Below are 18,771 nucleotides of genomic sequence, written 5' to 3'. Positions count from 1 at the left end.
CTCACCTTATCCTTAAGATGGGTCAGCGTGTTGCTGTTATCTTTGGGGAATGTGTTTATCGGGGTGTTCTGGTACCACCTTTCTGCAATGTGCTTGTGTGACTGCCTTGTGCCTAGCACCTCTTAGGAATATGTGTTTTTGCAATATCAGCCTTATGCTTGCCGAATTCTGTGAGCAGGGCCGGCCTCTTGCTCACAACCTGACTTTACTTCATATTAGCAAAGTTTTGACCACTACTTTAGTTTAGGCCTCATACCAGGCCTCTGATATAAGGCCTTATGTTTCAGGCCCTCTTCTTATTACAAGGAGTAAAGGCAGAAATGGTTATAAACACACAAAAATAAAACCACACTTCTAATGCTAACATTTAATTTCAGCAAATTATAATCTTTGCCTAAGCAGGTTTCTTACCTGTGTTCAGTTCCCAGAGACTTCAACCCCCTAGTTTGAAGGACCTGACATTCTGTGATTTCAAGAGCTCTGGAATCCTTGAATACCTCATGTGATACCTATGGGGTTCTCTCCCCTTTCTTTTTTATAGGCATTAAACCTTTGAAATGTATTATTTGAAAAGTAAGCCCAGCCAGCGCTTCTCTCTTCGGGAAGGCCACATGGCAGAAGTTCATTGATCATGCTTCAAGCGGGCGGAAGGCTTTTGGGGGAGGGGGGACAGTGCAGTCTCCCTTCCTTATTAGCTTGATGGCCTTGTTTATGTTGCATGTAAATGTGCTTTTCTTTGTCTTTGGTCACACCTTGCTTAATTTACATCAGAGACACATTCAGTGAGGCGGAACCACATTCTATTGTCTGGAACAGGCATAGTTTAGGCATTGCTTGCCAAATACATTTTAAAAACTTAATTCTAGCACATATTGATAACCCTTTTTACACATCCCAGATGTACACCACACAATGATTTTTGGGACCAGTGTATTGCCGGTTTGCATAGGATACCTCACACAATGCCTCATAGATACAGATTATGACTACAGTGAGTTTGGGGGTGTGACGGGTTGGATCACATCGAGTCCAACCCCCTGCTCAAAGCAGGACCAACCCCAACTAAATCATCCCAGCCAGGGCTTAGTCTTTGTAATCTTGTCAAAGAACATCAAGGTCACTTAACAAGACTGCTTTACCAGTAAATTATCTTGTTTGATATTTCCATTCTTTAACTCTTGATTATAATTACGTCAACAATCTCATTTAGATTTTTAAAAAATGGTGCTATGTTAGCTTTTATCCAGTAGTGTGGACCTTCCCTTGTTTTCCAAGACCTAATTTTAATATCAGTTGTCCAAAATGCACCTCAGCTAACTTTTAAAACTCTTGGGTGCAAACTATCCAGACTTCCTGATTTAAAAAATGTTTTAACTGACGTGTACATGCTGTTTAACATCTTCCTTAATTATCGCTGGGGAAAAATACAGTATTTCATCACATGATATTAAGTATATCCAGCTTGGTTCCAAATATGAACAGAAATATTTATCAAAAACTTCTACCTTTTCTGGATTGAATACTTTACCATCTCTGTCTGGACTTAAATTGTTGCTAGAATTCCTTTTTGTTCTATAATGTATATTTAAAATTCCATGTTGTCTTTTGCCCTGTTGACCAGAGGTATTTCATCAGTATCTTTAGCTTCTCAGCTGTTGCCTACGTTTCTTAACTTCCGACTTATATTCATTGTCAAAAGAAACCAGGCGTCTAGACTCCCAGCTACTAGAACCCACTCCTCTCCTAGTGGTGAGAATAGATTTCAAGAGCCCTGATGATCTCCTTTGCACCAACCCCCAGTCAACACTTTGCTTTGTTATATCTGATTAGGAGTGATAGAGACTTGGCATAAGTGAAGAAAAGAGGGGCTTTGGGGAGTGAAAGAGATTATCTGGGTAGGTCGAGAAATGAAATTATAATGTTAGAAACTTGTAGGCTCTGAGCAAGTGGGTTGGTGGGTTGGGAAACTGCAATAGATTGGGAAGACTAGATATGATATCTGATCTTGGATTATTTACATGCTTTATACCATCTTTTGGTACTGGATTTACTTAGAAATCATTTTCCGCCTTTTCATTTTTGCTTATGGATCCTCAAGTTTGTGTGTATGTTCATTCCTGATGTAACTTTTTTGCATAAGAATATAAATTTGCTTCGTGAATGTGCATTTTTACCTAAACACGTGTGAGCTACATGCTTACTTTCTCATGCGTTGTGGGGTAGGATAGGAGGGTTTTGACCATTGTTACTTTCTCATCTGTTTGGGTTTGTGTGTGAGGGGTATGTTTGACTTTAACATGCTCTGAGCTTTGGGCATGGATGATTTGAACTGCAAAAACTCTTGTTTTTTCAGGCCCTACAGTAGAACAGCAAGGTGAAATGGCTCGAGCTGGAGGCAGGTCCCTAGCGGCACTACAGCCTGAACAGGTAACATGCCAATGTGGCTTCATTTATGTATTAGAACTTACAAATATACTGCATGTTTCACAATAAAACGTAAGACAGATCTCTGCCCCAAAGAGCTCATATTCTCACTTGTCATTTAGATTGTAACATACCACATGAGAGAGAGGGGTGAAGAAGGATGTGGTCTACTGAGCTGTAATTAGGAAATTATGTACATTTGAACCATCAGGTTTATATGGCTCTAATTATTTTAAATGCAGGTATTGGCATGTAGAGGATGCCACAGAAGAGTTTTTGGAGTGAACTGCACCAATTGCTCTTACTGAGAGGATACTTAAACTGCCCAAAAGGGAGCAGCTGCGTGCGATCTACCTACCATTCAGTGTACCACTGCATTGCAGCTGGATTGGTTAGAGGGAGGCACTATGTAGAGCAAGGCAGGTGCTGGCACAGAGGCAGGGGGCATCTCGTTGTTGGTTAGGCAGGAAAGCAGAGACCTGCCAGACAAAATGCAGGAAAGGCCAGAAGCCAGGACTGCAGGCTGAACTGTGTAGTCCAACCAGCAGCAAGGAGTAAATAATGAACAGGTTGCTTTCTGAGGTATGCTGGAGGTCAAGTGCAGGAGCCAGAGAAGAACGAGTCCAGAGGTATTAGATAAGAAGTGGGGGTTGGGGAGACCACGAGCCTGAGTACCCTGAATCACTTGGCTTCTATGATAACCATACAGAAGTTTTCTTCTCTCTGCAGAGAGCAGAGATTATCTATCATCTAGCTGACCTGCTAACTGACCAGAGAGAAGAAATTCTATTGGCCAATAAAAAGGACTTGGAAGAGGCTGAAAGTAAAGGTAATGTATTAATGGAGCTAGTAAGCTTAAATATATGTAGATATCATGAATCTATGTGGGTTTGAACAGAAGGCGAAAAGTGGGATGGGAACTCTTATTCAGGGGTTGAGGGATTTGGGAACTAACTGTGATGTTGTAATGACTGTCATCTTGGCTGTCACAGACAGTCAAGCCTGGGACCTTGAGAGCTGAAAGCATGAATCCCTACAGCTTGGGCTAAAGGACAAAGTCCCCCAGCAGGGAGTTGTAGAAGATTCATGTCCTCTGGAGCAGACAAAGGGCTTGTAACACACTGAACAGTACATGATGATAACTGTTTAGTGCTCCAGGTTGTCAGGAGAGAGAGAGTGGCTGTGGAAATGCATGTAGTGAGCTCCTTGTGTTTCATTGCAGTGACTACTCTGGTCTCTTTTTGGGTTTGTTAAAACAGTATGCTCTGCCCCTGTGGGGGATAGTACTTTGTCTCCTCTTGTGGTCAAGCTGCATGTGATTGATGATGTGTTCCAAAAAGAGAGACATCCACTTCTTAACAAGGAAGTGTCTATTCTATTCAGGCTGCTTGTATCATAAACTTCATTCGGTGTATCAGATTAATGCATTGAAAAGTCTTGGAGGGCATTTTGGGTGGGGGAAGATGCACAATGTGACAACTTACTCCTGTGTTCTTTACAAAGGATGTTCATAGTGACATGCAAAGGCGGGAAATGGGTTTGTGCCTGGTTTTGTATCTTTATGGTGCTGTGTAACAGGGGCAATGGCCACTTAAATGAAATTGGGTCCAGCTCTCCTGTTCCAAGTCCGTGTGTGCTCTAATTTAGCATAATGAGGAGGACAGGGCTGCCCCAGGGAGTTATAAATGAGTGGGAAAGTTCAGAATCCAGAGACAGATAGGGAGCTCAGAACTTGGAGTCCCAAGTCCAAAGAGTAGAGAGAGCTCAGAAGAAGAGCAGTGCTTCAGTGAAGGGATGCCCCGAAGGAGGGATGTTGATAGTTCCCTAGTTGTGCAGTGGAACCAGATCAGGCTGGTGAAAGCAGAATAAACTCTGGCAAGTGAAGTGTACAAGTATAATTAGGCAGGCCAAAAAGGAATTTGAAGAGGAACTAGCAAAATAAACACATAACAGCAAAAAAAAGTTATGTATAAAAGCAGCAGAAAGCCTACCAAACAATCAGTGGGGCCACTGGGTGATCAAGGTGGTAAAGGAGCACTCAAGGAAGACAAGGCCATTGCAGAAAAGCTAAAGGAATTCTTTGCATCAGTCTTCACTGCAGAGGATATGAGGGAGATTCCCATACCTGAGCCATTCTTTTTAGCTTCCAAATCTGACCTATTTCAGACTGAGGTTTCAGTAGAAGAGGTTTTTGGAACAAATAGATAAATTAAAAAGTGGTATGTCACCAGGACCAGATGGTATTCACCCAGGAGTTGTGAAGGAAACTCAAATATGAAATTGCAGAACTACTAACTCTGGTATCAAGTATCAAGGGGATAGCCGTGTTAGTCTGTATCCATAAAAACAATGAGGAGTCCGGTGGCACCTTAAAGACTAACTAATTTATTTGGGCATAAGCTTTCGTAGGTAAGAAACCCACTTCTCCAGATGCATGGAGTGAAAATTACAGATGCAGGCATTATTATACTGACACATGAAGAGAAGGGAGTTACCTTACAAGTGGAGAAACAGGGCCAATTCAATCAGGGTGGATGTAGTCCACTCCCAATAATTGATGAGGAGGTATCAATACCAGGAGAGGGAAAGTTGCTTTTGTAGTGAGCCAGCCACTCCCAGTCCCTATTCAAGCCCAAATTAATGGTGTTAAATTTGCAAATGAACTTTAGTTCTGCAGTTTCTCTTTGAAGTCTGTTTTTGAAGTTTTTTTGTTCAAGTACGGCTACTTTTAAATCCGTTATAGAATGTCCAGGGAGATTGAACATACTGGCTTTTGTATGTTACCATTCCTGATGTCTGATTTGTGTCCATTTATTCTTTTACATAGAGACTGTCCGGTTTGGCCAATGTACATGGCAGAGGGGTATTGATGGCACATGATGACATATATCACATTAGTAGATGTGCAGGTGAATGAGTCCCTGATGGTGTGGCTCATGTGGTTGGGTCCTCTGATGGTGTCGCTAGAGTAGATATAGGGACAGAGTAGGCAACGAGGTTTGTTACAGGGATTGGATCCTGGGTTAGTGTTTCTGTGGTGTGGTGTGTAGTTGCTGGTGAGTATTTGCTTCAGGTTGGGAGGCTGTCTGTAAACAAGGACTGGCCTGCCTCCCAAGGTCTGTGAGAGTGAGAGATCGTTTTCCAGGATAGGTTGTAGATCTTTGATGTGCTGGAGAGGTTTTAGCTGGAGGCTGTCCGTGATGGCCAGTGGAGTTCTGTTATTTTCCTTGTTGGGCCTGACTTCGGGGTACCCGTCACACACTGTCAATCTGTTTCCTCTCTTGGATCAGTAACTAGTTAAAAGACAGAAAACGAAGGGTCAGAATAAATGTTCAGTTTTCAGCACGGAAAGAGGTAAGTAGTGGTGTTCCCCAGGGATCTGTAGTTGGACCGCTGCTATTCAACATATTTTATAAATGATATGGAAAAAGGGGCAAACAGGGAGATGGCAAAATTTACAGACGATACAAAATTACTCAAGATAGTTAAGTTGAAAGCTGACTGCAAAGAGTTACAGAGGGATCTCACAAAACTGGGTCACTGGGCAACAAAATGGTAGATGAATTACAGTGTTGATAAATGCAAAGTAGGACTGTTGATTAATGGCAGTTAACTCGTGATTAACTTAAAAAAATTAATAGCAATTTAAAAAATTAATCGTGATTAATTGCAGTTTTAATTGCACTGTTAAATAATAGAACACCAAGTGAAATTTATTAAATATTTTGGGTTGTTTTCTACATTTTCAAATGTATTGATTTCAATTACAACACAATACAAGGTGTACTGTGCTCATTTTATATTATTTTTATTACAAATATTTTCACTGTAAAAATTATAAACAAAAGAAATAGTATTTTTCAATTAGAATCATAGAATATCAGGGTTGGAAGGGACCTCAGGAGGTCATCTAGTCCAACCCCCTGCTCAAAGCAGGACCTAATCACAACTAAATCATCCCAGCCAGGGCTTTGTCAAGCCTGTCCTTAAAAACCTCTAAGGAAGGAGATTCCACCACCTCCCTAGGTAACCCATTCCAGTGCTTCACCAACCTCCTGGTGAAATTTTATTTTCCTAATATCCAACCTAAACCTCCCCCCACTCTAACTTGAGACCATTACTCCTTGTTCTGTCATCTGGTACCACTGAGAACAGTCTAGATCCATCCTCTTTGGAACCCTCTTTCAGGTAGTTGAAAGCAGCTATCAAATCCCCCCTCATTCTTCTCTGCAGACTAAACAATCCCAGTTCCCTCAGTCTCTCCTCATAAGTCATGTGCTCCAGCCCCCTAATCAGGTTTGTTGCCCTCCGCTGGACTCTTTCCAATTTTTCCACATCCTTCTTGTAGTGTGGGGCCCAAAACTGGACACAGTACTCCAGGTGAGGCCTCACCAATGTCAAATAGAGGGGAACGATCACATCCCTCGATCTGCTGGCAATGCCCCTACTTATACAGCCCAAAATGCCGTTAGCCTTCTTGGCAACAAGGGCACACTGCTGACTCATATCCAGCTTCTCGTCCACTGTAACCCCTAGGTCCTTTTCTGCAGAACTGCTGCCTAGCCACTCGGTCCCTAGTCTGTAACAGTGAACGGGATTCTTCCATCCTAAGTGCAGGACTCTGCACTTGTCCTTGTTGAACCTCATCAGGTTTCTTTTGGCCTAATCTTCTAATTTGTCTAGGTCTCTCTGCATCCTATCCCTACCCTCCAGCGTATCTACCACTCCTCCCAGTTTAGTGTCATCTGCAAACTTGCTGAGAGTGCAGTCCATGCCATTCTCCAGATCATTAATGAAGATATTGAACAAAACCAGCCCCAGGACTGACCCTTGGGGCACTCTGCTTGAAACCGGCTGCCAACTAGACATGGAGCCATTGATCGCTACCCGTTAAGCCCGACAATCTAGCCAGCTTTCTATCCATCTTATAGTCCATTCATCCAGCCCATACTTCGTTAACTTGCTGGCAAGAATACTGTGGGAGACCATATCAAAAGCTTTGCTAAAGTCAAGGAATAACACATCCACTACTTTCCCCTCATCCACAGAGCCAGTTATCCCCTCATAGAAGGCAATTAGGTTAGTCAGGCATGACTTCCCCTTGGTGAATCCATGCTGACTGTTCCTGAGCACTTTCCTCTCCTCTAAGTGCTTCAGAATTGATTCCTTGAAGACCTGCTTCATGATTTTTCCAGGGACTGAGGTGAGGCTGACTGGCCTGTAGTTCCCCGGATCCTCCTTCTTCCCTTTTGTAAAGATGGGCACTACATTAGCCTTTTTCCAGTCATCCGGGACTTCCCCCAATCGCCATGAGTTTTCAAAGATAATGGCCAATGGCTCTGCAATCACATCCGCCAACTCCTTTAGCACCCTCGGATGCAGCGCATCCAGTCCCATGGACTTGTGCTTGTCCAGTTTTTCTAAATAGTCCCGAACCACTTCTTTCTTCACAGAGGGCTGGTCACCTTCTCCCCATGCTGTGCTGCCCAGTGCAGCAGTCTGGGAGCTGACCTTGTTCGTGAAGACAGAGGCAAAAAAAATAGAGTACATTAGCTTTTTCCACATCCTCTGTCACTAGGTTGCCTCCCTCATTCAGTAAGGGGCCCACGCTTTCCTTGACTTCCTTCCTGTTGCTAACATACCTGAAGAAACCCTTCTTGTTACTCTTAACCTCTCAACAATTCTCTTCATACAAGTAATGTAGTGCAATCTCTTTATCATGAAAGTGCAGTTTACAAACAGATTTTTTTGGTTACATAATTGCACTCCAAAACAAAACAATGTAAAACTTGAAAGCCTACAAATCCACTCAGTTCTACTTCTTGGTCAGCTAATTGCTAAGACAAACAAGTTTGTTTACATTTACGAGAGATAATGCTGCTCTCTTCTTATTTACAGTGTCACCTGGAAGTGAGAACAGGCGTTCACATTATGCTGATGATGCTCGTTTAAAAAAAATAATGCATTATTTAAATTTGTGACTGAACTCTTTGGGAGAGAATTGTACATCTCCTGCTCTGTTTTACCTGCATTTTGCCATATATTTCATGTTATAGCAGTCTCATATGATGACCCATACATACATTGTTCGTTTTAAGAACACTTTCATTACAGATTTGACAAAACACAAAGAAGGTACCAATGTGAGCGTTCTAAAGACAGCTACAGCACTCAACCCAAGTTTTAAGAATCTGAAGTGCCTTTCAAAATCTGAGAGGAATGAGGTGCTTTCAGAAGTCTTAAGAGAGCAACACTCCGATCTGGAAACTACAGAATCTGAACCACCAAAAAAGAAAATCAATCTTCTCCTGGTATCATCTGACTCAGATAATAAAAATGAACATGCGTCGGTCCGCACTGCCTTGGATCGTTATCAAGCAGAACCAGTCATCAGCATGGACACATGTTCTCTGGAATGGTGGTGCAAGCATGAAAGGACATATGAATCTTTAGCGCATCTGGCACATAAATATCTTGCGACACTGGCTACAGCAGTGCCATGCACAGGGCCGGCTCCAGCCACCAGCTTGGCAAGCAGGTGCTTGGGGTGGCCACTCCGGAGAAGGGCGGCAGGTCCAGCTATTTGGCAGACGGTCCCTCACTCCCGCTCGGAGCGAAGGACCTTCCGCCAAATTGCCGCCGCAGATTGCAATCGCGGCTTTTTTTTTTTTTGGCTGCTTGAGGCGGCCAAAACCCTGGAGCCGGCCCTGGCCATGCAAACACCTGTTCTCACTTTCAGGTGACACTGTAAACAAGAAGTGGGCAGCATTATCTCCTGCAAACATGAACAAACCTGTTTGTCTGAGCCATTGGCTGAACAAGAAGTAGAACTGAGTGAACTTGTAGGCTCTAAAGTTTTACATTGTTTTATTTTTTGAGGGCAATTATTTTTTGTACGTAATTGTACATTTGTAAATTCAACTTTCATGATAAAGAGATTGCATTACAGTACTTGTATTAGGTGAATTGAAAAACACTTTCCTTTTTACAGTGCAAATGTCTGTAATAAAAAATAAATATAAACTGAGCACTGTAAACTTTGTATTCTGTGTTGTAACTGAAATCAATACATTTGAAAATGTCAAAAACATCCAAAAATATTTAAATAAATGGTATTCTATTATCACTTGATAGCCCTAATGCAAAGTAATGCACATTGGAAAACATAATCCCAAGTATACATACAAAATGATGAGATATAAATTAGCTGTTTCCACTCAAGAAAGAGATCTTAGCGTCATTGTGGATAGTTCTCTGCAAACATCCGCTCAATGTGCAGTCAAAAAAGCTAACCGAATGAGATAAGACCATAAATATCATAATGCCACTATAGAAATCCATGTTATGCCCACATCTTGACTCTTGCATGCAGTTTTGGTCACCCCATCTTAAAAAAAGATGCATTAGAAATGGAAAAGATACAGAGAAGGGCAACAAAAATGATTAAGGGATATGGAACAGCTGCCATATGAGGAGAGATTAAAAAGACTGGGACGGTTCAGGTTGGAAAAGAGATGAGTAGGAGGGGATATGACAGAGGTATAAAATCATGAATAGTGTGGAGAACGTGAATAAGAAAGTGTTATTTACCCCTTCAAATAACATAAGAACCTGAGATCTCCCAATGAAATTAACAGGCAGCAGGATTAAAACAAACAAAAGGAAGTACTTCTTCCCCCAATGTGCAGTCAACCTGTGGAATTCATTGCCGGGAATGTGGTGAAGGTCAAAACTATAACGGTTCAAAAAAAGAATTAGATAGGTTCATGGAGGATAGGTCCATAAATGGCTATTACCCAAGATGGCCAGGAATGCAACCCCATGCTCTGGTTGTCCCTAGCCTCTGGCTGCCAGAAGCAGGGCGTGATCACTCGATGATTGCCTGTTCTGTTCATTCCCTCTGGAACACCTGGCATTGGCCATTGTCAGGGCCGTCCCTAGCTATTCTGGGGCCCTATGCAGCCCCCGCCCCAGGGAGAGGCATGGGGCCCCAGGCCTCTGTCAGGGGGAGGGGCTGGCTCAGGGGGTGGGAGGAACCGCCCCCCAGCATTCACTGGTGGCACGGCTGGGTTTGGGTCACTGCACTTCCTGCCGTCAGTGAGTGCAGGCCCAACCCTGCTGCAGTCCTCAGGGGAGTGGGGGCGGGACTGGGGCAGAGCAGGGACAGGAAGAGGCGGAGCAGGGGCGGGGGCTTTTGGGAAGGAGTGGAGTGGGTGTGGGGCTGTGGAGGAGCAGGAGTGGGAAGAAGCAGGGCTGGGGCAGAGCAGGGGCTGGGGCCATGGAGAAGAGGCGGAGCAGGGGCTGGAGCAGCATGCAGCTGCGTAGGACATCAGGAAATTTGGGGCAAATTTCCTGGTGCCCTGCGCAGCTGCGTACTTTGTGTATGAGTAGGGATGGCCCTGGCCATTGTCAGAGGACAGGATACTGGACTAGATGGATCATTGGTCGGACCCAATATGGCTGCTCTTAAGTAGAAGATCAGCAGGTATGCCTCATTCGAAGGGGATAGTGTCTGACTAGTCAGCTTTTCTGCTGATCTGGCTCCAGTTAAACATGCATGAGGTGATGTGAATGGCTTTACTTGTCTGATCCAGGCAGCTTTTCTGTGGCTGGTGGAAGCTGATGGCCTATATCGTTCATCTCAGGTCATATCTTTTTGAGTGGAAAAGTGCCTGTATAATTTCTTAGGCAGATGTAAGGAGGTGGATGGAGCCTGGATATCTAATCTCAAGCAGCTGTTAAGTATCTCCAGCATGACTTAATCATCTCTTATTTCAGGGAGATTGGCACTTCCTTTGATGAAGCGACTGAGTCTGTCTACATCAAAGCTGAATAGCTTGGCCATAGGACTTCGTCAGATCGCAGCATCCTCCCAGGAGAGTGTAGGCCGTGTCATTCGCAGAACACGAATAGCAAAAGACTTAGAGCTGGAACAGGTGACTGTGCCTATTGGGGTCCTGCTGGTGATCTTCGAATCCCGCCCTGACTGCCTCCCACAGGTACATGATGAGGGGAAATAAAACGTTTTTGTTTGAGATGTCCTTTGGTAACATAGGAGTGGAAGTGACCTCTTGGGTCATCGAGTGTAGTCCCCTGCTGTCAAAGGCAACAAAAGGAGAAATATTCTGATTGGTGGGGTGGTGAGTGAACCAGCATTCAGTTCTTAATTTCCAAAGCAAGGGGTTCCCTTAAACTGGATTTTATTGGCATACTACCCTCTCCATCAGATCTCTCCTCAGGACCCACTTCTGCATTGTTCAGAAGAAATCAGCCAGTTTGTGGTGGGTTAATAGGCAGATGGGAGAATTTTTTCACTTCTTAATAAATTGTACATGTTTTCAATAATTGTACCTATTTGAATGTACATTCCTTCTCCCCATGTCACGTGTTTTCTCAGGTTGCAAGCCCGTCTATGTAGGGACCTCTTATTCATATATGCTTACTGAGCACAATGGGGCTTAGTCCTAGTTGAGGCCTCTGAGCTATTTAATACCAGTATTTAATGTTCTTCTAACTACTTGCTACTAGCCTTAGACATCTGTCAAACTCAGAAGGTGTATCTAGTGGGATCTCATAGGGGTCTGTCCTGGGTCAGATACTATTCAGTATTTTCATTAATTAATTCAGTAATGGAGTAGAGAGCATGCTTATAAAAGCTGTGGATGATAACCAAGCTGGAAGGGGTTGCATGCACTTTGGAAGTCAGGATTAGAATTCAAAAGACTTTATTTCAGACCAATTCTCTAATTTATCAACAAGATGAAATTCAGTAAAGACAAATGCAAAGTGCTTGACATAAGAGAGAAAAATGGGGAATAACTGGCTAGGGAGTAGTACAACAAAAAGGATCTGGGAGATACAGTGGATCACTGAATGAGCCAACCGTGTGATGCAGTTGCAAAAAAAGCTAATATCATTCTGGGGCTTATTAACATGAGTGTTGTGTGTGTGTGAGGCACAGGAGGTAATAGTTCCACTCTGCTTGGCACTGATGAGACCCCAGGAGGAGTATTGTCCATTTTTGGTTGCCACAGTTTAAGAAATATTTGGGCAAATTGGAGACAGGTCCAAAGGAAAGCAACAAAAATTACAAAAGTGTTAAAAAACCTGACTGTGATGAAAGGTTAAAAAATCTGGTCATGTTTAGTCTTAAGTAGACTGAGAGGCGACCTGATAAGTCTTCAGATGTGTTGAGGGCTGTTTTAAAGAGGACATGGGTCTAGATCTAATGCATCCAAGGGTGCTGAGGGAGTTGGCTGATGTGATTGCAGACCTATTGGCCATTATCTTTGAAAATTCATGTTAACCCTCAAGGGTTGTGCTTTTGGCTGCTATATTTGAGTCCTCTACCATCAGAAATCTACCATGGAATTACTAAGAGACCAAGGTCAAATCTCCTCTTAAGCTTTTCTTGGATAAGCTGAATAGGTTGTTTCCTAAATCTTTCATTGCAAGACAGGCTTTCTAGACCTCTAATCATTGGTGTAGCTCTCTTCTGATCTCTTTCCAGTTTTTCCATACCCTTTTTTAAAGTGTAGAGTCCAGAACTGGACACAGTATCCTAATAATTTACCTTACACTGTCCAAAAATCGTGGCAGTATGCCATGTAATTGTGTTTAAATGAGGGGTAGCCCAGGACCTTATTGTCACGGAGTATTGGGGGACTCAGGGCCCTGCACCCCCATCTTCCTGCGATCCACCATGACTCTCAGCCAGCCAGTAAAGCAGAAGGTTTATTTAGACGACAGGAATACAGGTCTTGCAGGCCCACACAACAGGACCCCCTCAGTTAGGTCCATCTTGGGGTCCCCGGGCACCCTAGCCCCCCTGGGAGGTCAGAGCCCCGTCTGCCTCCCAGCTATGTCCCTAGCCAGCTCCCGAAACTCTGCCTTCAGCAACCCCTCCCAAAGCCTTTGTTCAGTATCCCGGGGCCAAGGTGTCACCTGGCCTCCAACCCCTTCCTGGGTTCTCATGTTACATGCTCAGGTATTCTCCTTCGGGCAGTCTCCCATCCCCCAATGCAGACTATCCTAGCCACACTCCCCTATGAGCATTCAAAGATCACAGTAAGAACAGTCCCAGTTCGTCACACTTATATTCCCCTTCACTAGTAGTACACAGCTGTCCCCCTGTAAAGGTAATTTGGACACTGGTTGCATTAATTGTGGACACTGTCCCTCTGAGAGGCCCACAACATGGTTTGAGAGTATCTGCCGTCTCGAAGGGGGGGCTTATGCAACTCCATGATTCCCTCCAGATGCTCCCATAAAATTCCATAATCTCTGGCACTTGACACCAGCAAATAACTGGGCAGTCAGCTGTTACCAAAATTGTGATAAGAACCAGAGTACTTGTCAAGTATCAGAGGGGTGGCCGTGTTAGTCTGAATCTGTAAAAAGCAACAGAGGGTCCTGTGGCACCTTTAAAACTAACAGAAGTATTGGGAGCATAAGCTTTCGTGGGTAAGAACCTCACTTCTTCAGATGCAAGTAATGGAAATTTCCAGAGGCAAGTATAAGTCAGTATGGAGATAATGAGGTTGGTTCAATCAGGGAGGGTGAGGTGCTCTGCTAGCAGTTGAGGTGTGAGCACCAAGGGAGGAGAAACTGCTTCTGTAGTTGGATAGCCATTCACAGTCTTTGTTTAATCCTGATCTGATGGTGTCAAATTTGCAAATGAACTGGAGCTCAGCAGTTTCTCTTTGGAGTCTGGTCCTGAAGTTTTTTTGCTGTAAGATGGCTACCTTTACATCTGCTATTGTGTGGCCAGGGAGGTTGAAGTGTTCTCCTACAGGTTATTGTATATTGCCATTCCTGATATCTGACTTGTGTCCATTTATCCTCTTTCGTAGTGACTGGTCTGGAGGTGACAATATATACCTCCAGACCAGTGGTACCGCTATGGGCACCCGCATGGCCCCACAATATGCCAACATTTTTATGGCTGACCTGGAACAACGCTTCCTCAGCTCTCGTCCACTCACGCCCCTTCTCTACCTACGCTACATTCTTACCCACGAAAGCTTATGCTCCCAATACTTCTGTCTTAAAGGTGCCACAGGACCCTCTGTTGCTTTTTGAAGAGTACTTGTGGCACCTTAGAGACTAACCAATTTATTTGAGCATAAGCTTTCGTGGGCTACAGCCCACTTCATCAAATGCATAGAATGGAACATATAGTAAGGAGAGAGAGAGAGAGAGAACACGAAAAGGTGGGAGTTGCCCTACCAACTCTAAGAGGCTAATTAATTAAGATGAGCAATTATCAGCAGGAGAAAAAAAACTTTTGTAGTGATAATCAAGATGGCCCATTTCAGACAGTTTGACAAGGTGTGAGATACTTAACATGGGGAAATAGATTCAATGTGTGTAATGGCTCAGCCATTCCCAGTCTCTATTCAAGCCTAAATTGATGGTATCTAGTTTGCATATTAATTCAAGTTCAGCAGTTTCTCATTGGAGTCTGTTTTTGAAGCTTTTCTGTTGCAAGATTGCCATTTTTAAGTCTGTTACTGAGTGACCAGAGAGGTTGAAGTGTTCTCCTACTGGTTTTTGAATGTTATGATTCCTGATGTCTTAGAGTTGGTAGGGCATCTCCCAACTTTTCATGTTCTCTGTATGTGTATATTGTGACAGACCCAGACCAGTGGGGTACAGGAGTCTGGTAGAGGGCAAATATACTGGTTGCTGGATGAGTAGTTTTCTGTTCCCTGAGTGACCAGAGCAGGGGCTGCACTAGAGTAACCAGGAACCTGCTAGAACCAGTTAAGGCAGGCAGGCTAATTAGGACACCTGGAGTCAATTAAGAAGAAGCTGCTAGAATCAATTAAGGCAGGCTAATCAGGGCACCTGGGCTTTAAAAAGGAGCTCACTTCAGTTTGTGGTGTGAGTGTGAGGAGCTAGGAGCAAGAGGCGCAAGGAGCTGAGAGTGAGAGGGTGTGCTGCTGGAGGGCTGAGGAGCACAAGCATTATCAGACACCGGGAGGAAGGTCCTGTGGTGAGACTAAGGAGGGTGTTTGGAGGAGGCCATGGGGAAGTAGCCCAGGGAGTTGTAGCTGTCATGCAGCTGTTACAGGAGGCACTATAAACAGCTGCAGTCCACAGGGCCCTGGGCTGGAACCCGGAGTAGAGGGCGGGCCCGGGTTCCCCCCAAACCTCCCAATTGACCTGGACTGTGGGTTCTTCCAGAGGGGAAGGTCTTTGGGCTGTTCCCCAACCCACATGGTGAATCTCTGAGGCAAGAAAATCCGCCAATAAGCGCAGGACCCACCAAGATAGAGGAGGAACTTTGTCACCATATATATCTCCTTACTATATGTTCCATTCTATGCATCCAATGAAGTGGGCTGTAGCCCACGAAAGCTTATGCTCAAATAAATTGGTTAGTCTCTAAGGTGCCACAAGTACTCCTGTTCTTTTTGCGGATACAGACTAACACGGCTGCTACTCTGAAACCTGTCAAAATTGTGATGTTACTAGTCTCCCTATTGTTATAAACATCAGTGTTTGATTTTATTTGAACCTTCTTAGGTTCTACTGTGTGCTCATGTCCTAACCATAGTGCCACCTTTACCTCTAGCCAGACCTGTTTGTTGGTTATTGCGCGTGTTCTGCAAGAGCAAAGCATTTCTTTAGTGTGGCAGTTAAAGCGAAGTAAACCTGGAGGAGGGGAGTTAGTGACCCATTCCCAGTCCTCCCTTTCACACAGCACACTACTTGCGTCCTTCCTCATGCACCACAGGGGCAGCAGGAGTCACAGCAAGAATCTCCTCATGGTCACCCTTCAGTCCTTCCTCTTGTTTACCTGTGGAGACACCTGTGAAGACATTGTTAGTATTGGCAGGCGCTGGTTCAAACAGTTTTAACTGATTTTGGTGCCTCCAAAACGTTCCCATCTTTCTCTCAACCTTTGCACATGTATTAGTAGTCAAAAGGACCTGCATGGGGCCTTGCCACCATGGTTTCAGGATTCCTTTAACCTTTGGATAAATACGGCACATTTCCAAATCCTCAACTTTAAATGCAGGTTTGTTCAGACTGCTGTTATCATCCAGCTGGATTTGATTTTCTTTTACTTGGTTGTATAGGTCTTTTAATTCACTGTCCAATACCTTAAGGTAGTTCTGCAACCTGTCTGCGAAGGGCCCTGACCCTCCTGCAGGCAGGACTCATCACTAGGCCTTCTCATTGCTCTTCCTGTCATTAGTTCAAAGGGTGTTAGCTGAGTCAGCCTGTTTGGGCTGCCTCTGATTCGATAGAGAACAGCAGACAGCATGTGTGCCCATCCATCTCCTGTGTCCGAACTGCCTTTGTTAAGGCTGCTTTCATTGTTCTATTCATCCTTTCCACCATCCCTGAGCTTTCAGGGTGGTACGGTATATGGAACCTTTGCTTTATTCCTAATGCCTTACATGCCTCTTTCATTACACGCCCCATAAAGTGAGTTCCTTGGTCCGAGTCTATTGACAGCGTCAGACCCTACCTGGGTATTATCTCCTTTGCTAGGATTTGAGTCACTGTTGTGGCAGTACAGTTTTTGGTGGGGAATGCCTCTATGCATCGGGTGAAAGTGTCAGTAATTACCAGAATGTACGTATACCCCCTGCTTTGTGGCAAAGACCCAGTAAAATCAATTTGCAGATTCTGCCACGGTCCCTCTGACCGCAGTTGGTGGTTCAGGGGTACTTTCTTCCTTCTACCCACGTTCACTTGTGCACATGTTACACATCTTTTGAGACATTGTAAGGCATCTTTTTTTCATGGCTGGCCACCTCCAGTGCTCCAGGGCAGCCCTCATTTGTCTCCATCCCAGATGGGCTGGTGAGTGGATGGCATGGAGCAGCAGAGCCTGTATGCACTCAGGAGTTACCAGCTCCTCTCCCCCTGGCCCGCACCAGAGGTGATTTCTGTACACACAGCCTTGTTCTTCTAATTTACTTTTCTCTTCTGGGCTTATGGTTGCATGTAGCTTTTTCAAATCCACTTCCTCCTCGGACACTGCAGCTGCACAAACCCTGACAGGGTTTGCCTATGCAGCCTCTTTAGCGCATTAATCTGCCCAGTAGTTTCCTTTTTGTTCCTTACTTGAGATTTTATGATGTGCTTTTATTTTTACTACTGCCAGTTCTGATGGTAGTTTGACAGCTTCCGTTAGTCTTTGAACTGCATCCATATTATTAATGGGCTTGCCGGTTGTTGTTACAAAAACCCCTGTGTGACCACATGTCCATGTAGTCATGCACTACTCCGAATACGTATCTGCTGTCTGTGTATACTGTGAACCTTTTGCCCTCTCCCACTCTTAAAGCTTCAGTGAGGGCTGTCAGCTCTGCTTCTTGAGCTGATTTTGAACCATCCAGCTGACCTGACACTATTACTGTTCCATCACTGATTACCACTGCCCATCCTGTATATGGCACTCCATTTTCATACTTCCTTGACGCATCTACATACAAAATTATGTCTGGATTCTCTAGTGGCTCTTCCTTAACTCTTCCCAACACTTCCTCTCCCTTAGCTATGAGACATTTGTGTACCTCTCCATCTATGTTCAGGTATTCAGCTACATTTATTCCTTTGTCCCTAACTATGGAGAAATTAGGGTTTTGCATGCATAGTGTTGATTCCCACTGACTCCTGCGGGCATCTGTTACGGATTTTAGCCGCCCAGTATTAAGGAGGTCAATGAGTGTGTGGGAGGTATGTAATACCAGCATACCTGTGAGGGTATACCCTTGTGATACAGGGGGTCATAAGGCAGACATGTCTTACTGTGATTACAGTAAAGGTGGAACAGCTTTCCCATATCGGGTAAGCACAAGCTAGGGGTGGAGGCTAGAGCTTGCTTTATTTTTATTAATGCCTCCTCTTGTTTTGTGCCCCATATTACTGACTCATTTGCAGGTTTTCCCCACTCTGGTAAGGGTTTGAATCTGTTCCACTATCTCTGAGTACTCCGGTATATATGTCCTACAATAATTAAGGAGTCCCAGCACTTTCTGGACTTCCTTAACTGTCCGTGGTCTTTTTAACCCTCAAATTGCCTGCTTTCTGTCTATTGTGAGTGCCTTTACTCCCTGCGCTATCTCACGCCCTAAATACAGGACCTTTGGCTGTTGTGACTGAGCTTTGTTCGCACTTAATTTAAATCCAGCCTCAGGAAGATATATAAACAGTCTGTTTAGGGTTTTTAAGTGGTCCCTCTCATTTGACCTGGCGATTAGCAAGTCATTGACATACTGCAATATCATCGAATCCCCCTCCAAGGTCACTCGTGCTACTGTTTCTGCCATTGCCCTATGGAAGATGGAGGGAGAGTTATGGAACCCCTGAGGAACTCAGGTGCAA

General features: G+C 44.2%; 1 protein-coding gene across 13 annotated transcripts in view; it reads left to right on the top strand.

The window, feature by feature from the left end:
- The window catches only part of ALDH18A1 (aldehyde dehydrogenase 18 family member A1), a 105,847-nt gene that overhangs the window by 72,964 nt on the left and 14,112 nt on the right, over positions 1 to 18,771 (top strand). For all 13 annotated transcript variants that reach the window (XM_065552711.1, XM_065552710.1, XM_065552704.1 and 10 more), the window contains 3 exons: positions 2,354 to 2,427; positions 3,154 to 3,253; positions 11,203 to 11,423. In XM_065552711.1, the coding sequence (XP_065408783.1) occupies positions 2,354 to 2,427; positions 3,154 to 3,253; positions 11,203 to 11,423 (395 nt within the window). The remainder of the gene's footprint in view (positions 1 to 2,353; positions 2,428 to 3,153; positions 3,254 to 11,202; positions 11,424 to 18,771) is intronic.

Source organism: Chrysemys picta, chromosome 7, assembly GCF_011386835.1.
Source record: "Chrysemys picta bellii isolate R12L10 chromosome 7, ASM1138683v2, whole genome shotgun sequence".
In the NCBI taxonomy this organism is placed as follows: domain Eukaryota; kingdom Metazoa; phylum Chordata; order Testudines; family Emydidae; genus Chrysemys; species Chrysemys picta.
Note: the sequence above shows the minus strand (reverse complement) of the source record. Positions and strands in the feature narration are given on the sequence as shown.